General features: G+C 46.3%; 1 protein-coding gene across 1 annotated transcript in view; it reads right to left on the bottom strand.

Annotated features, from left to right (window-relative positions):
• Window positions 1-1,313: 1,313 nt before the first annotated feature.
• The window catches only part of LOC114700455 (calponin-3), a 33,973-nt gene continuing 14,123 nt past the window's right edge, over window positions 1,314-21,163 (bottom strand). Inside the window, exons 2-7 of the mRNA XM_028880080.2 lie at window positions 10,377-10,498; window positions 10,107-10,173; window positions 8,188-8,325; window positions 7,696-7,812; window positions 4,960-5,106; window positions 1,314-2,417 (exon numbers count right to left, since the gene is read on the bottom strand). Coding sequence (XP_028735913.1) covers window positions 2,073-2,417; window positions 4,960-5,106; window positions 7,696-7,812; window positions 8,188-8,325; window positions 10,107-10,173; window positions 10,377-10,498 — 936 coding nt within the window. The 3' untranslated portion in view covers window positions 1,314-2,072. The remainder of the gene's footprint in view (window positions 2,418-4,959; window positions 5,107-7,695; window positions 7,813-8,187; window positions 8,326-10,106; window positions 10,174-10,376; window positions 10,499-21,163) is intronic.

Raw genomic sequence — 21,163 nt, forward strand, 5'->3', positions numbered from 1 at the left:
GCAGGACTTTCTCTGATTCTTCCAACCCTGGACACATGCTAAGAATCCACATGAGCATCTCAAGTTACAGCTCTTACCCTTACTGTTGTAAGAAAGGCATGAACTCCTGTCCTGGAGCAGGCACACCCAGGACAGGCAGTTGCACAAGATGCCACGCAGCTGGATGCCAGCAGGTGGTACTTTCACAAATCAGCAAATCAGAAAAGGGTGATGCTCAAGCTCCACCCAAAATGAGACTTGCCTGGGAGCTTTTTAAAAAATCATTATTATTTTTGAAATACATCTGAACAGCACCTGAAAACGCAGATGGAGTGTAAAAGAGCTTTTCCTCTTCTAAAGCCCTAAAAAGAACTTTGAAGATGAGGACGGGTACCTCATCAGCCCAGATGCTATGTGGAACTCCCACCCTACCAGGAGGCTCCGTTTGACTGAGTTGGCAGGCCAGCGTGTGTGATGTAATACAAGGCTTCCTCCCCTCCCCTTCCCTAGCTGCCTCTGCAACTTAACAAGAAACAGCCTGACAGTTCAGGTCCACTTTAAATGCAAATGCTTTCTGAAATGGGGCCATTTAGCTCCACACATGATGTACAGGGCACTCCCAGAAGCATCGGAGTGAGTCACCGCAGAATGTGTACATCATTTCTGTGGGTTCCAGCATCTCTTTATCTGTCTTGGCAAAAACTACCGCAGCCTAACAGCCAGCCCTATCAGAAGACATCACTTGGCTGAGATGAGGTCAGAAGGCGTGACTTCCCTCGGTGATGGCACTGTTGGTGTTTAGATTTCTCTAAGGTGACAATGATGGCTTAGGTTTTCCTCAGTTTGCACACCCCATGTCCGCTTCCGGCATCATTCACATACACCCTCAATGCATACACGGTAATTCTCCCTTGCAGGTGGAAATGCTTTTAAGAGTACTCCAAATTGGATTTAAGATGAACCCAGGGCAGCCAAGTCATGAACAAGAGCCAGATTGTTCTTGGCTCTTACTTTACTCTACACAATGGGAATGTCTCTTCTTTTGGTTATTCTTTTGCTTATGTCTCTCTAAAACAGGGTCTCTGTAGATCAAGCTGACCTCAAACTCACAGAAATCCTCCTGCTTCAGCCTCTCTAGTGCTGGGTTACGGATATTAGGTCATCACACCCGGTTTAGACTCAGTCTCCATGAGTGCCATGGATTAAATAACGTTGTATGGATTAAATAACGTTGAAATACCGTCTTAGCATCCAAGGAATGAGGCCTCAGGTCTCTGGCCTGACTCTGCCTACAGAGAAGCTAGCCAAAAAATAACCAGCCTGTGGTTCATATGAATGTTCAAAAAAAATATTTATTTATAAAAAATACAATGGGATAAGTTTATGCTGAGAAATGCAGCAATAAATACAGTTGAAGGGAACAGAGAGACTGCAGTGATACATTGGCACAAATGAAGTCTGCGGGCACACCACCCGAACCTACGTGTCTGCGGCCATGTTGGTACACACGCCTTCAGGAGGAGCGCCACTCGGAAAAGACCTTGTCAGCTTAAGGAAGAGAATAAGTACACGTGTAATCACAGATGCACACTGATCATGACTTTATTTAAAACTCAGCAAGCAGTACTGCAGAAAAACATCCATGTGTCAGATTCTAAACGCTGCATCCTCGATTTAGTTGGCAAAGACCACATTTAGCAAATCAACATTTTAGTCTTCCATGTACAAGCCAGATACACACTACACTGTAAAAAAGGAAAAATAGTTTCCTATTGTTCGAAAATACCAGTTTAAGTGTCAGACTGTAAAAAAATGCATAGATCTTCAATAAAAGAACTGGCTGCCTTCCCACGGCATTCCTTTTTACTTCATACGCAAGTTATTGGTTATGCTGTAGGATTTAACTCTGACAGCACTAAAAGGCGACTATTTAGGAGGCAGAAAAGGAAAAGGGAATGTATGTAAGGCATTTTTTTTAAAGGTACAATAAGCATAATAGTGTCTGAGGAAGACGAGAGAAGAATTACTCAAGGCTAGCTCGGGTCTCACTGGATAACAACAATGGACTAAATACTGCGCTCCCATGTGTGACTCTAGTAGTCAATGCCCTGGTCGTCGCCATACTGGTATTCTCGGGGATAGTCATCAGTGTACTCGCCATGGTATTCATCGGGGTACTCTGCCTGGTAGTCGCTATCACTGATTTCCGACCCATTTGTTCCCGTGCCCTGGCTTCCATTGTGAATGACAGGCTCCGTGGGGGCAGCACAGTACTTGGGGTCATACACTTGCCGCCCAAGCCCATACACGCTCATTCCTTTCTGGGAAGCGACTTTGTTGGTACCCATCTGAAGAGAGATGGTCGAGTTGTCCACGGGCTGTAATGTCAGCTTCTGGTCGTAGATGTCTCTTCTGGTACCCGGTGCCAACATCCCAGCCTGGCATTAGAGCACAACAGTACACAAGGTAAGACAACAGCTAAGGTCTAGACTTGTCAATGTTGTCTAAATTATGACAGTCACACGAATGTGAACATCAACGCAGTCACTTTCAATTGGTTTATGACGGGAGTCACTGAGTCCCGAGCGGAGCCAGGCCATCTTTCACGTCTCTGCCCACCATCACCAGGTGGCCTCCGAACACGAACTTTGAGTTATTTCTTCCTATATGTAATACAGAAGCAATACTACCGACCACTAAGTAAAGAATTAGACACAAAGTATATAAAATCAAAGCCCAGGCCTGGAGATATGGCTCCATAGTTAAGAGCATTTGTCTGTCTTGCGGAGGATCCAGGGTCAGTCAGTTCCCAGCATCCACATGGTGGCTCACAACTATCTGTAACTCAGTTTCAGGGCATCCAATGCCCATTTCTGACTTGCAAGAGTACCAGGCATATACATGGTTCACATACATACATACATACATACATACATACATACATACATACATGCAAAATAGCCACACAAACACAAGAAAACAAATAACTAATTTTTTTATATTTAAAAAAGTTCCACACTGGCATACCTAAAAGTTACACATGAGTGTCTATGAATGGCCACCAATTTTAAACTAGCATATAATCATTCAACAAGAAGCATGCTGAGCTGATCTAAGGGACTGCATCTTCTCAGGAGGCTGTCACCGAGAGTTACTCGCTTCAGAACACAACACAGTAACTCATGCCTCAGTTTCCCGGTCATGTCAAGCACACACTTTCAGATACAGAGTGGGTGAAAGGGCAAACGTGAGTAGCAGCTATGGCAAGCAACTGTCCGTGACAGGGCATGTTCCATAAGGGGGACATCACAGGTTTCACCAAAAAATAAAAAAAAGGGTTCCCAAAACTTATTCTCACTATTTTTAAATATAAAACCCTGCTGCTCTCAAATGGTTATTGGTGCCTCCCTGTTCTCATTATTTGTGTGTGTGTGTGTGTGTGTGTGTGTGTGAGAGAGAGAGAGAGAGAGAGAGAGAGAGAGAGAGAGAGAGAGAGAGAGAGAGAGAGAGAGAGAGAGAGAGAGACACAAGGGGTCAGGGTGCTCACGAGAAGGCTAGAGGACCAGTTCTCTCCGGCCATCTTCATGTGGGTTCCAAGAATCAAACTAAGGACACCGGACAAGCGCCTTTACCCCCAGGGCCATCTCATCCACTTAAAAACTCTTACACTAATGAGGGAATTACCTCTATCAGATTGGCCTGTCTGCACATCTATGGGGCGTTTTTTGGATTGCTAATGAATGCAGGCGGGACCCCTGGGCAGGCAGGCTGTCTGAGAAAGGTGGCCGGGAAGCAAGGGAAGCCAGTGGGTGGCATTCCTTGCTGGTCTCTGCTTCAGCTCCTGCCTTCAGGTGGCTGCACTGGCCTCCCTGGATGATGGACTGGGACACGGAAATGTTAGCCAAATCAACTCTCTCCTCCCCAAGCTACTTTTAGTCAGTGTTGTATTGCAGTAACAGAACACTGACAGTTACAGAATTACTTAACTAGCATTTCATACAAATTCATTTCTCTGGTAACTTAATGTTACATTTCAAACTAGGAACCAATGGCTGAGATGCCTCCAGGTTCTCCCAGCATCCTTCAGTCCCTACTTGTTACAAGGTATGGCTGGCACATCTGGCCCCCAGAGGCTCTTCCATATACAATCCAGACATTTTGGTTACCTGCCCCTTTCGTCCCTTTGGCCTCCTGGCTGCTACACCTGGTTCCTCTTTCTCCCTTCCCCTCCCCCTCTCCCAACATGGCCCAGTTCAGTCTGGTTATGTCCACTCTAGACTCTTCCAGAAGTCGCTGCCTCTGGCTATGCTCTCTCTTTTATCTACAATAAACTTTCTCTTCTACCATACCTAGGAGCAGTCATGTCCTTTCCTGTTGCTGGGCGGTGGTGGCGCACGCCTTTAATCCCAGCACTCGGGAGGCAGAGACAGGTGGATCTCTGTGAATTCGAGGCCAGCCTGGGCTACAGAGTGAGTTCCAGGACAGGTACCAAAACTACACAGAGAAACCCTGTCTTGAAAAACAAACAAACAACAACAACAACAACAAAAAAAACCCCACCCTTTCCTTTCATTTTTTTCATTCACTTAATATTTCATAAGAATGCTGACTAAAGAGCTCTTAGCAGAAATGCCAGATAATCTTACAGACCCATTTAAAAAGCCCCCTTTAAAAGCAAAACCAAAAAGGGGTAAGGGAGAACCAACCACCTTTTACTTGGAAAAACATCACTTTTTTCTTCTGGTTAGGCAGAAAGGCCAAGTGTTCTCACTGCCAACCAAAGCCATTAGTCACGCTACGCTTTTCAGGCTGGAGAAAGGGCCCTTTGATTCTTTTGCTTCCCCAGCAAAACCTACTTTCCTGAAGACTAAAAATACTATAGAAAAAATACCGCTGAGATTCTAGCTATGCATGGGGTCAGTGCTCACTTAGCATGCCCTCTGTGCCCTCTGCTTTGAGAATTAAAAGACACTTGCTTACCTGGCTGGCTCCTTTGTTGGTGCCCATCTGCAGACTAATCGTGGTCTGGTCAAAAGGTTTGTCAGTCTGCATTTTGGGATCATAAAGATGCCTCCTTGTCCCATAGGCTGTCATACCTGCCTGGCTGGCACATTTGTTGGTTCCCATCTTTAAGTTAAAAGATCAGCATTCATTATCAGAAGTCAGTAACATATACACAATAAAATGTTCTGCATTATTGAGAAAATGTATAGTAGAGCTGGAATGTAACTCAGCACTCGAGTCTTCTCCTGCCATGTACAAAGATCTGGGTTCAATTCCCAAGCACCAAAAAGGGGGTGAGGGGTGTTGGAGCGGGGGTAGCCAGGGACTTACAAGTTCCCAAGCTAAGGAGGCTCTAGGCAACTAGGTAAGAGCTCCCCTCTGGGCTTTTGAATGCAAACTGTGAAGGCTTTGAATTTTAAAGAAAAACTCCCAAACACTCTTAAATATACAGAACCTCACAGAACAATTAGCTGCATCTGCATATAAACTTGCAGAAAGAGATGTAACATTAAATAAGTAAGAAGTTACTGTGCTGGCAGAACTATGGATGAATTCCCCGTCGTTCTTATCTATACTCCCTGTGGCACAGGCTCCAGACTGAAGTGTGCCCACTTCAGGCACGGAAACCAACAGTGAGTGTAGACCAGACGACAAGCCCTCCGTCTCCAGCCACTGGTGCAGCCAACCAACCTTTCTGCAGCTGTCATCCACAAAGCTCACCCTCCACAGCCACAGAATCAAGTCACAAGGAAAGGAAGGAAAAAAAAAAAAAAAAAAAAACCTACGTACACAAACATCTCGTAATGTTTCGGGTAATTTTGTGCTGGGTTAAAACCCACAGCTACCTTTGCGGCATGTGCGGCCTGTGTGCTCAGAGTTAAAACGGGAAAGCAAAGGCCAGGTACTTAAGACATCATCAACATTTTCGTGGAGGAAAAATGCATTTTATTCCTACGATACTCGTTCGGATACTGGCCAGAACCAGAACGAGGCCGTATGAGGAGCGTGAACTGAAGCAGGTTCAGAGGAATAATTAACTTCTGCGCCCAGCTGAGAACTAACCACCCAGGCCTTCTGTGGTGCTGGAGGAGGAAACCAGTTCCTACCACTGTAGAGAGTGTGGGCCTTGGCTTTTTTGAGTCTCACATAAACCCAGCCTTGCACTCGATAGGTAGGCAAGGATAACCTTAAACTCCCAATCCTCCACTTTTGAGTACTGGGGTCCCAGGTGCACACCAAACACTCAGGGGGCACTTACAAAAGAAAACTATTACTAAAAGCAAAACCCCTGCACAGGAAAAGATTCACACAACACATAGAAGCAAAGAAAAAAATTGCTGCAATATTAACACTTGTAAGATATAACTAGAGTTTGCACCTGCGAATACCCTTTGGGTTATATTTGCATGTGTTCCTGCATATGCCTAAAGCCACACTCACATAGAAACCCAAATTTTACAAAAATACACATATCCCTTTAGAAGTCAATGGCATTTTATAACCTTATTTTCCCCTTAATTTGTCTTTTCAAACACTGCTGTTAATTCCTAGGCTGCAGGTCCAACTGCATGGAGTTCTAACTCACTGATCCGGACTTTCTTTCTAATGTCCCTCCATTTAAACACTGTTGCACTTTTTAAAATTGAGGCCACCCGACACAGACTCAGTCGGGGTCAGTTCACCAAGGAGGTCCTCGGCACTCACACCACTTGGCTGTGGTTTTGTGACACTCTCCAGGGAGACTGTGAATGTCACCTTAACCAAGCACTTCCCAAACACTAACCTGGCCCAATCTGCTAGGCTCACTCAATCCCACACCTTGCTAATGGATAATGATTCTGGCATCATGGGCTTTGTATACATGTCCTTAGTCAATAAGAGCTAAGACTTTATAAAGTGCATTTTCTTCCTTTTTAAAAGAAAATATGATTAGAAAAAACCACAACAACAAAAAACTTCAATTTCCTAGAGAAACAATGGTCAAGCTGGGTGACATACCTGAATTTTCTTTTAAAAATACCATCATTTTAGCTGGGCATGGTGGCACACACCTTTAATCCCAGCACTCAGGAGGCAGGGGATCTCTGTGAGTCTGAGGTCAGTCTGGTCTACAATGTGAGTTCCAGGATGGCCAGGACTGTTACAAAGAGAAACCCTTGTCTCAGGGGAAATCAAAACAAAAACAAACAAACAAACAAAATCAAAATACACCATCATTTTCTTTTGGTTCTTATTTAACTTTTTTGGGGGTCGGGGGTTGTTTCTTGAGACAGGGTCTCTGTGTGGCCCTGGCCACCCTGGAATTTGCTCTATAGACAAGACTGGCCTTGAATTCAGAGATCTGTCTCTTTGCCTCCCGAATGCTGAGATTAAAGACATGTGCCACCACCGCCCGGCTTATTTTCTTTTTTTGAGACAAGATTGCATTTTGTAGATGAGGCTGGTTTTGAACTCCTATGTAGCCCAGGAGGGCTTCAAACTCAGAGCATCTTCTTGCTTCAGCCTGCTCAGTGCTGGGATTACAGGCGCAAACCACCACACCCCATCATCGGGGTTTAAACAGATCGGAACTGTGTAAGCCATGTACACATGTAAGCAATCTACATTACAGAACTTTCATGAACAGTTCACTCATGAGAGGCACAACATTTTGTGTGGCAACAATTAATGACACCGTGTTAATGAATGAAACAATAACATCACACCACTTACCTGCAAACCAATTACACTTTGGCCAGCCTTTAACTTGCCTTCATCAAAACGTCTCGTTTGTTTTTCTGCATACTTAACTCCAATGTCAATGGTTGTATGGAACCCTTTTGTTTTCGCCTAGACATAAACACATTCACCAACTGAGTTGGAGCACAGATATTCATTCCGCCACCAGCATTTTGAAGAGGACACAACAGAGAAGTGATGTCCACAGACAGGCTTCATGGGTGAGATCATACCATACCAGAGAGAGAAAACACACTTAGGGCTACTCAATGATAATACGGTACCCTTTGAAACGGGAGGGTTCTAATTAACCTATCTGGCACACGCTGATGTCAGCAGCCCTTTCACAAAGCTAGCAATTACAGAGGGCCGAGGCCCCTCCCCACCGGGTTTCTGCACCCCTGAGAGAACAATGATGTAATTCACCACCTATGTGCAGGGAAGTTTTTTTTTTTTTTTTTAACCAAGTGTAGAGCATGTACGTACCAGGCCTGCTAGGGCCACCAGCGTAGTCTGAACCTGGGTCATGTTGCCATTCTCAAAAAGATCATTTGCTTCAAATATGTCATGGGGCTTCATGCCATAAGCCTGAATGGCTTTAATAAAGTTGCCAATATTCTCCAACTAGAAACAGAAAGAGTCACATAAGGTTTGAAGCTAACTACAGACACACCAGGATTCTTCAGTCTGGTTACTAAGACTACAGACAGAGTAAGCACACAGCTCTTTCTGGAAAAGGAAGGGGGCTTAAGGAACAGGCCTTTAAAGTAGATCTTTAAAAACAAACAAGCCGGGCGGTGGTGGCGCACGCCTTTAATCCCAGCATTTGGGAGGCAGAGGCAGGTGGATCTCTGTGAGTTCGAGGCCAGCCAAGGGTACCAAGTGAGTTCCAGGAAAGGCGCAAAGCTACACAGAGAAACCCTTTCTGTCTCGAAAAACCAAATAAATAAATAAAAACAAAAACAAACAAACAAACAAGAAAAAACCCCAAACACGATTTGTTTGCTGCTCTTGTTGAAACCAAAAAAGACTCATGAAGCTCAAACTGGTTATAATCAAACAAAAATCTTTAATTTCTGAACCTTCTGCCTAGATCCCCACCCTCAGACCTGGTGCTGGAATTAGAGGTGAGCCTATCACCCCCTATTTATGCTGTGCTGGGGATCAAACCCAAGACTTCCTGAATGCTAGACACTCTACAAACTGGGCCACATTCACATCCCCACATTCCCTGCTTTTTAAAGCTCTTTAAGGGCAAAAATCAGCCATGTGTGAATGTGTGAATGTGTGTGTGTGTGTGTGTGTGTGTGTGTGTGTGGTATGCATGTGTGCATTATGTGGGCATTCAGGTGTATATGTCCCATGTGTATACATGTACACATACATGCATGCTAGAGATTGCATTAGATATTTTCTCCCATCACCCTCCACTTTACTGAGGCAAGGAGGGTCTTTCCATACACCCAGGGCTCACCTACCTATCCAGTCTAGCTAGTCAGCCTGCCCTGGAGATTCAAGCTTTGTTCTGCCTCCCATGCAACTGGGACTATAGGTCCACCCAGTTTTTAAGTGGATCTGAACTCCAGTCCTTGGGCTTAGGCGGTGAACACTTTGTCCATGGTCCCCAGGTCCATCCTCTTTATAAGTGCTTAAGAATTCTGTGTCAGAGTGATCCAGGCCTGAAGTTTTCTTTGCCAAAAGTTACACACATATATTAATAGTTCACCATGTGTTTTAATTTGAGTTTCAAAGCAAGCTGGTTACTAAATGATCACTGTCTCCCAAACCAACTTAAGATCAAATAAATAGCTAATGCCACTTCATGTGCACCAATGAAGCTGTGATGCAATGTTCTATCATAAACTAGGAGTCACTGCATTAAATGCCTTGCCTCCCCCACCCCCTTTATTCTTATGGTCCAGATGGTATTTGTGTAAAACTGTATCAAATCCTTCAAAGCAGACTAACTAAATGCAGAAAATTTCTAAAACTAAACACGAGAAGAGACCAGTTCAGTAAACAACAATGCCATGTGTACAACTTTCTGTTTACACACTTACACACTTACACACACACACACACCTGCAAACAATACAAAAATTTTGACCTTTTTCACCAAATAAAAAGGAAACCAACTGGGATACTGCAGCTTACTTGTAATTCTAGGCCTTGGAAGGCAGAGGCAGGAATACCCAGAGTTCTGTCCATCATGGAGTATATGATGAATGAAGCCAGCCTGGGCTACAAAGTGAAACCCTTGCCTCAAAAGAGAGACGGAAAGGAGGGAAGGGGAACAAGAGAGCGCAGTGGAAGGGGACGGAAGGAGAAGGGAGGGAAGGGACAGAGGGAGGAGGGGAGGGGCAGGAGGGAAGGGATGGATTGGAGGTTGCTCACTTGGCACTTACCTGAGGCCAGTTTAGTGAGGATTCATTGACTTTCTTCACAGAGCCTGGCTGTAGCTTGTTTATGAGTCTAAAAACAAAATTACAAGGACACTTTATGGGCCAAAAGCAAACACTAGAATATTAAGCTGACTCCCTGGATGTCAGCCAAGGAAAGCATTAAACACAGTGGTAGAATATCAAGATCGATATCCTAGACGGGGACCCAGGAGTAAGGCAAACGCCCGTGGAGAGGATCAGAAGAGCAGAAACAAGCCCAGGAAGGCCTCTTACTCGCAGAGGATGATGCCGTCCTTGAGGCCCAGCTGGAAGTTGGTGCCAATGCCCATGCCCGTCACCTCTTCTATCCAGTTACGCAGATCTTCCTCCGCCTGCTGGTCATACTTGGACGCAATCTGAAAGACAAGTTCCCTCACTTTAGAGGGGCTCAGTAACAGGGCGCCGCCCACCACTGACTCACAGTCCTTGGCTTTTGTTCATTACCCACTGAGCCCAGCTGTGGCTGGCAGTTGATCGCAGGCAGGAGAGTTCCAGGGGACCTTAACCGGCCGTCACAGCTTCAGTAACTACACACAGTTCATTGGTGAAGACAGTGTCCATTAAGGAGCAGGGAGAGAGAAGAAGCTGGGACCAAGAAGAGAACCCAACAAGACGGAGTCTGAGCCAAGACACCAGGAACAGGATTTAGCGGTGTTGCAAAACGGCATCAGCTGGACCTTGAACTTCAAAGACTCAGCTGCTAATCACCACATTCCAAAGGAAGATGGAGAGAGATTCCAACACGTGGGACTATGTTACACAGTATCTCAGCCATCTAGGACATACCATTCCAGCGGTTTGTCCAGAAAGTTCTGGGATCTGCCTTCTATTACATCCAATACAAATTATACTACACATGCACACACGAGCACACACACACACACACCAGATAATAAATACACTTTAAAAAATACATTTAAAAGGCATTTCTCTGGGCTTAAAAAAAAACACTACATTCCAAAGATCCTTTCACAATAACACCACAAACCTAAACCTTCTGCCTTTTTTTTTCTTTTAAGATTTTTGTTTTTTTATTTAATGTGTACGGGTGTTTTGCTTGTATAGAGGTCTATGAACCATGTGGTGCCTGTGGACACCAGAAGGTAACAACTGGACCCCATGGAACTGGAGTTATAGAAGGATGTTAACCACCAGTGGGTGCTAGGAATTTAACCTGGGTCCTCTGGAACTCTGGAAGAGCAATCTGTACTTAACTGCTGAACCATCCCTCCAGCTCCCTAAACTTATTTAAAACTCAAACTTAAATATTAACAATGACATGTACCACACCTTTAACCCCAGCCCTCAGGAGGCAGAAGCACATGGATCTCTTTAAGTTTCAGACTAGCCAGGTCTAAAAAGTGAGATCCTGTCTCAAAAAAAAAAAGACATGTTCAAAAGTTCCCTTGCCCTAAGGTTCCTTAAAGAGGCTGGTCAATAAGGGTTAAGAACAGAGCAGGGTGGAGGTGGTACACACTTTTAATCCCAGTACTCGAGGGACAGAGGCAGGCAGATCTCTGAGCTCTCTGAGTTCTGGTCTACAGAGCAAGTTCTAGGAGAGTCAGGGGTACACAGAGAACCCGTCTCGAGAACCAAAAAAAGGAGGAGGCTGCAGTAGCGTCCGCGGCTGTGGCTGGGAACAAGGCAAGATCCTGCACCCTTCCTCTTTTCCTCCAGCACAGGTCAATGTGCCAACTAAACACACTTAGGCAGAGCCCAGGGGCTGGGCTAGGGCCTTGGGCATCAATTACAGCACAGTCAGAAATGAAGAGCAGCGATGTCTGCTGGCCACAAACACGATCAGGCTCACGCACAGAGAGATGCAGATCACTACATTGCTCGGAAGGAGGTCCTTAGAGCGCAGATCTAACTCGCCCCGCAGGAGCGAAGCACCGCTATGTGGAACTCCAGGCTGCCTGTGTGCCCTTTCTAGGAGAGATTCATGGGTCAGCAGGGTCAGGGTGGACAGCTAAGAAGCTGGCGAGGTTACTGCTAACACCCCACAATGAAAGTCAGCGCCGCATCTTAAAAACAAATGGCCACAACTGACTGCACTTGACTACAGTTCCTCTTCAGGTGACAGCGATGGCTTTACATTTTTTTTCCAAGGTGGAAAAAGATGTCATTTCTCACGTCAAATAAACGAAAGAGTCGCATCCTCCTCTGGCAGGCTCATCAGAGCTCGCAGATAGCCTTGGAACAGCCTCGGAGAGCGGCTGAGGTTGGCAGGTGCCTCCCCTCACCCATCACCAAGGGGAGGAGGCTCCACTGAAGTAAACAGATGATTCAGGGATTGCTGTGTCCTCTTCACACTCCATTACCCATAATTAGAGAAACGGGGACTGGATAATGGATAATTGACTTCAACTGCGCGTTTGCTTAACCAAGATTACAAAAGGAAATCCAGCAGGTTTCGATAGTCAGGTTAAGATAGCGCCGTGGGGCTTCATGGATCAAACCCCGCCCACCAGTAAGTTAGTTTACAGAAGACAGTTGCTTCATGTGCGGCACGGTGCCCTCCCTCGCAGCCTCATCCCCTGCCAGCCTGGGTGACACTGGGGGCCAGTTACGGGAGCATGAAGGAGGCACCAGTGAGGGACAAGAAGAAAGCGGCGGCCGCTCTCTTACCCCCGATAAACGTTCGTGGATAATTTATCTCCTCCAACACAGCAAACAGGTCCATTTATGTATGACACCCATACAAAGGAGAATAAACCACACACACTGGAGGGTGGGGTGGAGGGAAGGAAAAGGGCAAAAAGAGAAGTCAGTCCTCCCTGGGTCCAGCTCTGGAAAGCAAATCCGAACTGAGCTGATTTTTTTAAGTGATGGGCAGTCAACTGTGCGATGTTTCAACAGACCCGAGGAGTGACCCCCTCAGCTGCTATAAGAAGCCTGTCTTCGCTCTGTCTTTCTGTCTTCACTGGAGCCCATCGTCAGTTCCTCTTCTGATCCAGTTCCCGTCTCCACAGCAGCAAGACTGACTTCAATGAGTTCCCTAAGTTCCTTCTAGTTGTCTACAAACTTGGTCAAGCATTAAGAACTGTAGACATGTGGTGCACAGATATACATGCAAAACACCCATACACATTTAAAAAAAAATCTTTAAAAAAAGAGTAAAGAGGTATTGCATACTTGTAATCCCAATGCAACAAGACAGAGGAGGCAGGTGGGGTGTAAAACCAGTGCGGGATACACGGCGAGAACATGTTTGGGGGTGGGGAGGAAAATCATTCTCTTGATTTTTCCAATACAGAGATGAAATTGTTACAGAGGGTTTTTTCGCAGGACAGTGGTGATGATTTTTAAAAATAGTCTTTTATGAGAGAGAGAGAGAGAGAGAGAGAGAGAGAGAGAGAGAGAGAGAGAGAGAGAGAATGTGTGAGATGTAAGTGTAGGGAGAGTCAGAGAACAACTTTCAGGTGTTGGCTGTCTCCTTGCACCTTGTTTATGAAGCAGGGTCTCTTGTTTCTATGGATAGTATACAGTTCAAATGGAGCTGCTCTATAACACAGGGATAACGCCGCTTCTGGGTAACACAAGCTATTAAAAAGCCTAGCATGGGATATCTTTTTTGAGAGGTATAAAACCCCTCAAACATTATATGCTATTGCCGGTCTTCTTTGTTAACTCCCAGAATTGGATGGTAAGGCCCTAAAGACACCACATCCATATACACAGAAAACAGAAAGAAATCCTCAAAGTCAGTCTTCCTACTGGGAGAGAAAAGTAAACAACAGCTACGAATCTCAAAAGCTATGACTGTCCTGGCAAGATATGATCACTGGTGAAACAGAGGTGTGGAGATTATAAGAATAACCAATTGAGCCGGGCGGTGGTGGCGCATGCCTTTAATTCCAGCACTCTGGAGACAGAGCCAGTAGGATCTCTGTGAGTTCGAGGCCATCCTGTTCTACAGAGTGAGGTCCAGGACAGGCACCAAAACTACACAGAGAAACCCTGTCTCAAAAAAACAAAACAAAACAAAAAGAGAATAACCAATTGCACTGGGCAGTGGTGGTGCATGCCCTTAACCCCAGCACTCGGGAGGCAGAGGCAGGTGGATCTCTGTGAGTTCAAGGCCAGCCTGGTCTACAAAGTGAGTTCCAAGACAGGCTCCAAAAGTTACACACAGAAACCCTGTCTCGGGGGGGGGGAACGGGGGGACGGGGGGACACACGGACCAATTGCTTTCTGATTGCACTTAAGGGTCACTCACTGTTAACAGGACCAAAAACCCATGACTGCCTAAGTCATAGACAAGAACCTACTACTCTAACGTTGCTAAATGGACACAGTAATAAACTGCATCCTAAGTTCTTATCTAATACCCATAGACTAGTGCATGGTTCAACCCTCATCAGAGAAGCTTCTTTTTGCAGCGGCTGGCGATTCATACAGAGACCCACCCACAACTGGTCAACACGCACAGAATAAAGAACTACGAAGTGCTCAACTCTCAATGGGACATCTATATCCCAGGTCCTGCCCACGAGGTTCAGAGGTCACTGTTGAAAGAGGTGGTGGAAAAGTTGTAGAAACAGAGGTAGTGGACATCTGCAGCAAAAAAGTAGCTGCCTGGCATGGCAAAGCTGTGGCACACATTAACTCACAGCTGCAGCCACATGCTCAAGACTTGCACGAGAGCAAGCCGGTCAAAATTCCCGCATGGAAGGCTCCATGACGCCCCGCTCCTGCTTGAGGCGCTGTTGGCGAATGATGGATACTGGTGGACTGAGAGTTTTCTTCAGGGATGCGATCCTGGAGAGGGCGCCCACGCTCTAGCCTGTGGTCCTACACCCTGCCCGTGCAGGCAGCACTGAGCAGACTTGGTGGGCTAACCTGAGCGCATGACGTTGGGAGGGAAGTGCTGGCAGAATGGGTGATGGGTCTGATCAAAACACATATGCATTATGGAATTCCCAAAACTAAATAAAAAAAAAAAAAGCAAATACCCTTTGGGCAATACAATTTATTCATTATTTTCACCTTAAAAGCTTCAATTGCTGAACGTAAGGCTATAACGGCATTCTCTCTTATGACAAAGCAAAAACTAAACCAAACCAAACCCAAAAACCCAATAAGCCTAATGTCAGAATAAAGAGACAGCCCACACTGGACCTCCCTGGACTGAGTCTAACAAGATGACCACAGTCCTCGGGGGAGGACTTGTCCTGGAGGAGGTGGGAATGGAGGGTGGGCTGGGGGTAAGGGAGGGGTGGGAGGGGGGAGAATAGGGGAAACCCATGGCTGATATGTAGAACTGAATGGTATTGTAAAATAAAAAATATATATCACAAAAAAAAAAAACAAAACAAAAAAAAAAAAAAAAAAAGAGACAGCCCACAGAAAGGAGGAACCACTCTGCTGGGTCAAGTGTGGTGGCACACGCCTTCAGTCCAGCACTTGAGAAGCAGAGACAAGTGGATCTTTTGAGTTCAAGGGCAGTCTGGTGAGTTCTAGGCAGGAACTAGTTCCAGGTCAGGCTATCTAGTGAAACACTGTCTCAAAAACCAACCAACCAAACAACAAATTACCAATTATACAGAAGGATATTCATATCTAGAATATATAAATAATTTCAAATAATGAAACATCAAGACAAAAAATCATCCAATCTATAAACAGGCTATGAAACTGAGAAACAAAGTTCTCAAGCAGAATACAAATGGTCAATAAATACTTTTTTGTTAAATTGCTCAAAAGCCCTCAGCACCAGGGAAATGTAGATTAAAACTGCTTTGAAATTCCACATTACTCCATTTAGAATAGTGTTGTGGGATGTTCTGTATGGCAAATGTGTTGCTCTGACTGGTCAATAAATAAAATACTGACTGGCTAGTGGCTAGGCAGGAAGTATAGGCGGGACTAACAGAGAGGATAAATAAAAGAATAGGAAGGCAGAAGGAGTCACTGCCAGCCACTGCCAGGACAAGCAGCATGTGAAGATGTCGGTAAGCCACAAGCCACGTGGCAAGGTATACATTTATGGAAATGGACTAATTTAAGATATAAGAACTAGTCCAGGATAGGCTCCAAAGCTACAGAGAAACCCTGTCTCAAAAAACCAAAAAAAAGAAAAGATGAAAAAAAACTCATGAAAATGTTGCTCTATAATTTGTTGGGAGAAAATAACTCACTCTTTCGAGTTGTTTATAAACATCATTTTCCTTCTTCAAAATTTATCTTTCTTTCCCAAGCTCTTTTCTCAGACTTTCTGCCTCAAGAAACCCTCTCCTTGCTGGCACCTGAGAGCAGAACCTCCGCCGCCACCACCCCATCTTTTCCATATCAAAATTCAAGTGAACTGTGCCTGGGCACAGCTGATGGAGCCTCCCCATCGATGGCCACCAACATCTTCCTGCAAACACCGTTAAGGATGAAGACCAAGAAAAAGGCCCGCCAGGTGTTAGATGGTGTCTTAGTTGGGGTTTCTACCACATGAAGAGCACCATGACCACTGCTGTATTTTAAAGATGGCGCATGGTGAGTGGGAGCTGCGGAGAGAGATACACCTTGCAGACCGCACTCACATGGAAAGTTTATTGGGGGGCGGGGAGGAGAGAAGGAGCTGAGGAGAGAAGAGGAAGAAGAACAGAAAAAGAAACGGGAAAGGCGGGGAGAGAGGAGGTGCAGACATGACCTTGTGGGAATAGAGAGGGAGAGAGAGATACAGAGGGAGGAGAGACAGAGAGAGGGAGAGAGAGGGAGAGGGAGAGGAATAGACAAGGAGAAGGAGGAAGAGAGAGAGAAATAGGGAGAGAGAGGGAAAGAGGGAGGGAGAGAGAGGAAGAAGGAAAGATGGAGGGAGAGAGAAGGAGAGAGGGAAGGAGGGGGGAGAGGTAGGCGGGGCCCACCTCTTAAAGGGGACTTGGCACATGCACAAACATGGCTAGGCAAACCTGCCTATGCAGAAAGATGTTGTCAGGACCTTGAGCTGGCCAAGGTACTGCCTGCTTACTGGGAAGATTTCCAAGGGGCCAGCCAGGTAATGCTTAAATGCTGACAACCATAGCAACTCTTAGAAAGGAAAACATTTAACTGGGGCTGGCTCACAGTTCAGAGGCTTAGGCTGCTTCTCTCATGGTGGGGAACACAGGAGCATGAAGGCAGACATGGTGCTGGAGAGGTAGCTGAGAGTTCTACTTCTGGATCAGCAGGCAGCAGGAAGAAAGAGTGAACCACTGGACCTGGCTTGAGCTTCTGAGACCTCAAATCCCACCCCCCAGTGACACACTTCCTCCAACAACAGCATACCTACTCCAACAAGGCCACACCTCCTAACAGTGCCACTCCCCATGGGCCTATGGGGGCCATTTTTATTCAAACCTCCACAAATGGGTGGGCCATCCTCCACCGCCAGCCAACACTCTGTTCTGCTCTCGTTCCCCCTGAACACCAACCGTTTTCCTTCCTTCCTTCCTTCCTTCCTTCCTTCCTTCCTTCCTTCCTTCCTTCCTTCCTTCCTTCCTTCCTTCCTTCCTTCCTTCCTTCGCTCCCTCCCTCCCTCCCTCCCTCCCTCCCTCCCTCCCTCCCTCCCTCCCTCCCAAGAACCAACTAAGAGCACCAGGTTGAGTCACTCAACCTGTGTTTCTCCTGTGTGGAGCCTCAGCCATCTGCTCAGCCTTGGCTCTCCAGCCTAGGCAGCTCAGAGAATCCATCTGGAGTTGTTCTTCAGTCAAGTGCAGGCCAGTCCTGCATGGCCAGTCTTTAGTCCTCACTTTAGATGTCTACAGAACAGTATTTATTTACAAAAATCAAAGAATGTAAGTATGCAGAGCACACAGAGGGTCTTGTAGGCGACACAGAACAAAATCTTAAACTTAGGGCCCTCCAAAAGCTCAGCCCATTCAAAACAGTTCCACGCCTTTGTACTAAGTCTGGCCGAGATGGAAGACGTTAGGAAAAAGGTCACTAGGACAAAGTGACGATGACAGATAGCAAGCGTAGGAAATGCCAGATGAACTACGATATACAAATCTCTTTTTGTCGCCCCTCCCAATCTCACCCCCTTCGTCAAAGTGTCATCCTCTGTCAAATAAAACATGAAACAGCACAGGAAGTGGATTCTCTTCAAAAGCCACAAGCCCCAAGGGCCTGCACTTCCTAATTGTAGGAGACACTACGTCAGATATAAAAAGCCTTCCAGTCGCTAAGAAGCAGCCAAGCCCGGGCGCTGTGGAGAGATGTTTCACTGGAAGTCGTCAACAGGGAGGCAAAGTAACTAGGGAGACAGAAGGCCTCAAAGACATCTCAGCAACGGGCTAGAAACAAAGCCAGGGCTACGCCGCGGTGCCAGTTTGGGTGTAAGCAACAAGTACTCAAGAAGAAGCTACTAGGGAACCTAGAGGCAGAGGGCTCATGGGAAAAGAACTGCCTGATGGCCACACTTGCAGGCACACTGCAGAGTCCCCTGAAGAGTGAAGAGCACTTGGCTTTTATCCCTATATCTACAATAGGGCTCTGATTCAGGACTCGTAGAGACACCGAAATCCCCAGGTACTATAGCCCTTACATACAACAGCACAGTATGTACACAGAGCCCATGCACAGCCAAGTCTACTTTAAGTCACCTGCAGACTTACCTTAGCCAACACAATGTAAACACTGTATATAGAATATGCTGGAGTTCAGGGCATAATGACAATGAAAATACATGCTAGGCAAACACACAATTTTTCTTCTAGTATTTTTGACATGGCTGATTGAATCTGCAGATGCTTGGCCCATGCATATAGAGAACCAATCCGTTTTCCTTCCTACCATAAATCATCACAGAGGCTGTTCAAACAATAGTCCAGGTTATTGTTTCTGGTGCTGACAACAATCTCCTGATTTTCAGCCATGCCTGAATTCTCTTGGGGCTGCTTTTGAGCCACTCAGACAATTCAGCATGACCCCAAAACTACACTCATGTTAGTCCCCGTGGTTGTTTAAATGTGAACGGCCCCCAAAAGGCTTGTGTCTGAATGCTTAGTCCCTAGTCAGTGAAGTGTTTGGGAAGGATTAGGAGGTGTGGCCTTGTTGGAGGAGTGTGTCACTGGGGGTGGGCTTTGAGGTTTCAAAAGCTCATGCCAGGCCCTGCCTCTCTCGTTCTGCCTGTGGATTAGGAATATAAAGCTATACTGCTCCAGCACCATGCCTCTCTGTTCCCACCACGACAATCATGGACTAGTTCTTCAACACTGTAAGCAAGGCCCCCGGATGAATTGTCTTGGTCACGGTGTCTCTTCACAGCAATAGGTCAGTAATGAAACAGCATCTGTCGTGGTTTCTGGATTTTTTGTTTTGTTTTGGTTTGGTTTGGTTTTTCGAGACAGGGCTTCTCTGTGTAGTTTTGGTGCCTGTCCTGGATCTCGCTCTGTAGACCAGGCTGGTCTCGAACTCACAGAGATCTGCCTGGCTCTGCCTCCCGAGTGCTGGGATTAAAGGCGTGCGCCGCCACCGCCCGGCTATAGATTCTTCTTTCAGTTTCTCTTCTGGTCCTCTCCTCTGCGCTCTGCTCAAACAGCTACGAAGCACACTTCAGAGACAGATCCTGCCCCAAGAGATCTTATTCCAGTAGTACAGAATCCAAACTTCTACGGCATGAACTTGCTAAGGAAATCTGAAAGTCAAGGACAACCACATCTGTAGCAGGTTATCACAGTGGGGTCAAGGGCATTCAAAGGTCTGGTACAGCCAGACCTTCAGACCAAGGTATCCCCCCATACAGACCGTGTTAGTTTCCTGCTGTTGAGACAAAATATCTGAAGCCAGGTAACTTTGGATGGGAAGTTTCAGTCCGTGGCTACTTGGCCCTGTAGTCTTTAGGCCTGTGATGGAGCAAAACACGAGCAAAACACCATGGTAGAAAACGTGAGACAGGGGAAACTATGTAGCTGAGGGTGTCTGTGAAGAGAGGGAGACAAAGGAAGGGGCTAGGATCCAAGACACCTTTAAGGGGAAGCCTCCCAATGATGTCACTTCCTTTCAGAAAGCCCCGCCTGCTGTTTCCTCCACATCCCACCAGCCATGGCTAGACAACCAAGCTTTCAACACAAGACTTGCCAGATTCGAATTCTACCAGTCAGATAAACACAAAGACCCTAAGGCTCGATGATGTTGAATGCTGTGAAACTGATAAGAAACCCCCAAGAGAAACGGACCTAGTGCCTAATCCAAGCAGCAACAGAGAGAGAAGAAAGAGCAAAGAACAAGGCCAACTTTAGCCTCTCTAGAAAAGTCATCTTCAGATTCTCATGTGTAGAACATACACAGCTAAAAGTGCAACCTTAAATGGCGGGGGGGGGGGGGGGGGGGAGGGAGGGGAGCACACAGCACTGGCTTCCCCCCACACACTAAAACTCAAAAAACGACAGTTAATAAGGATGGAAACACCTCACTTGGTGAGCAACTGTGAACAAAATCCTGGAGGCAGGTCTGTCCACTTCCTACTCCCACCCCACAAAACAAGGCTCTCTATCACTGGTAGGGAGGATGGCTGTCCTGGAGGGACCTGAAACTTCTGACGAGTGTGTGCAAGCACCTGGCAGGTGCCTGGGTAGATATCACCCGCAGCCAGCAAGGTTCAAAGTCACATCAAGGGCAGCTACCCAGGTCTCCTCCCGTGAGGTAAAACCGGCACTTCACCTCTGTGGCTCTCAACGTCACGCCTGGAACAAAATAGTACTTAAAAAGTGGCATTCATCTACGGCTCATGTCGCCAGCCAAAGGCTCTGATCGAGAAAGGTCTATCTTGTTCTGAAAGACATCTGCATCTGAATGCTGCTGTGGTCACCACAGGCGTCACCCCCTCATCAGCCAATCTAGTAATCTTAGATGGACTGCTAGGGACATAGTCCCTGTCTGTAGCAGTCCTGGAAGGTCGGCCAGAGCAGTCACCAGGCACTCTGTGACTATGCAAGGCGAGCAGGAGGAGCTCGCAGTGATGAGTTCCTGGAGCTTATGCTCAGTTCCCTTACGCTCTGGTCATGAGTGATCTAGGAGCCGTGGAGTGTGCTTATGAAACTTAAACTGAG

The sequence above is a fragment of the Peromyscus leucopus genome, chromosome 6, assembly GCF_004664715.2.
Source record: "Peromyscus leucopus breed LL Stock chromosome 6, UCI_PerLeu_2.1, whole genome shotgun sequence".
NCBI classification, from domain to species: domain Eukaryota; kingdom Metazoa; phylum Chordata; class Mammalia; order Rodentia; family Cricetidae; genus Peromyscus; species Peromyscus leucopus.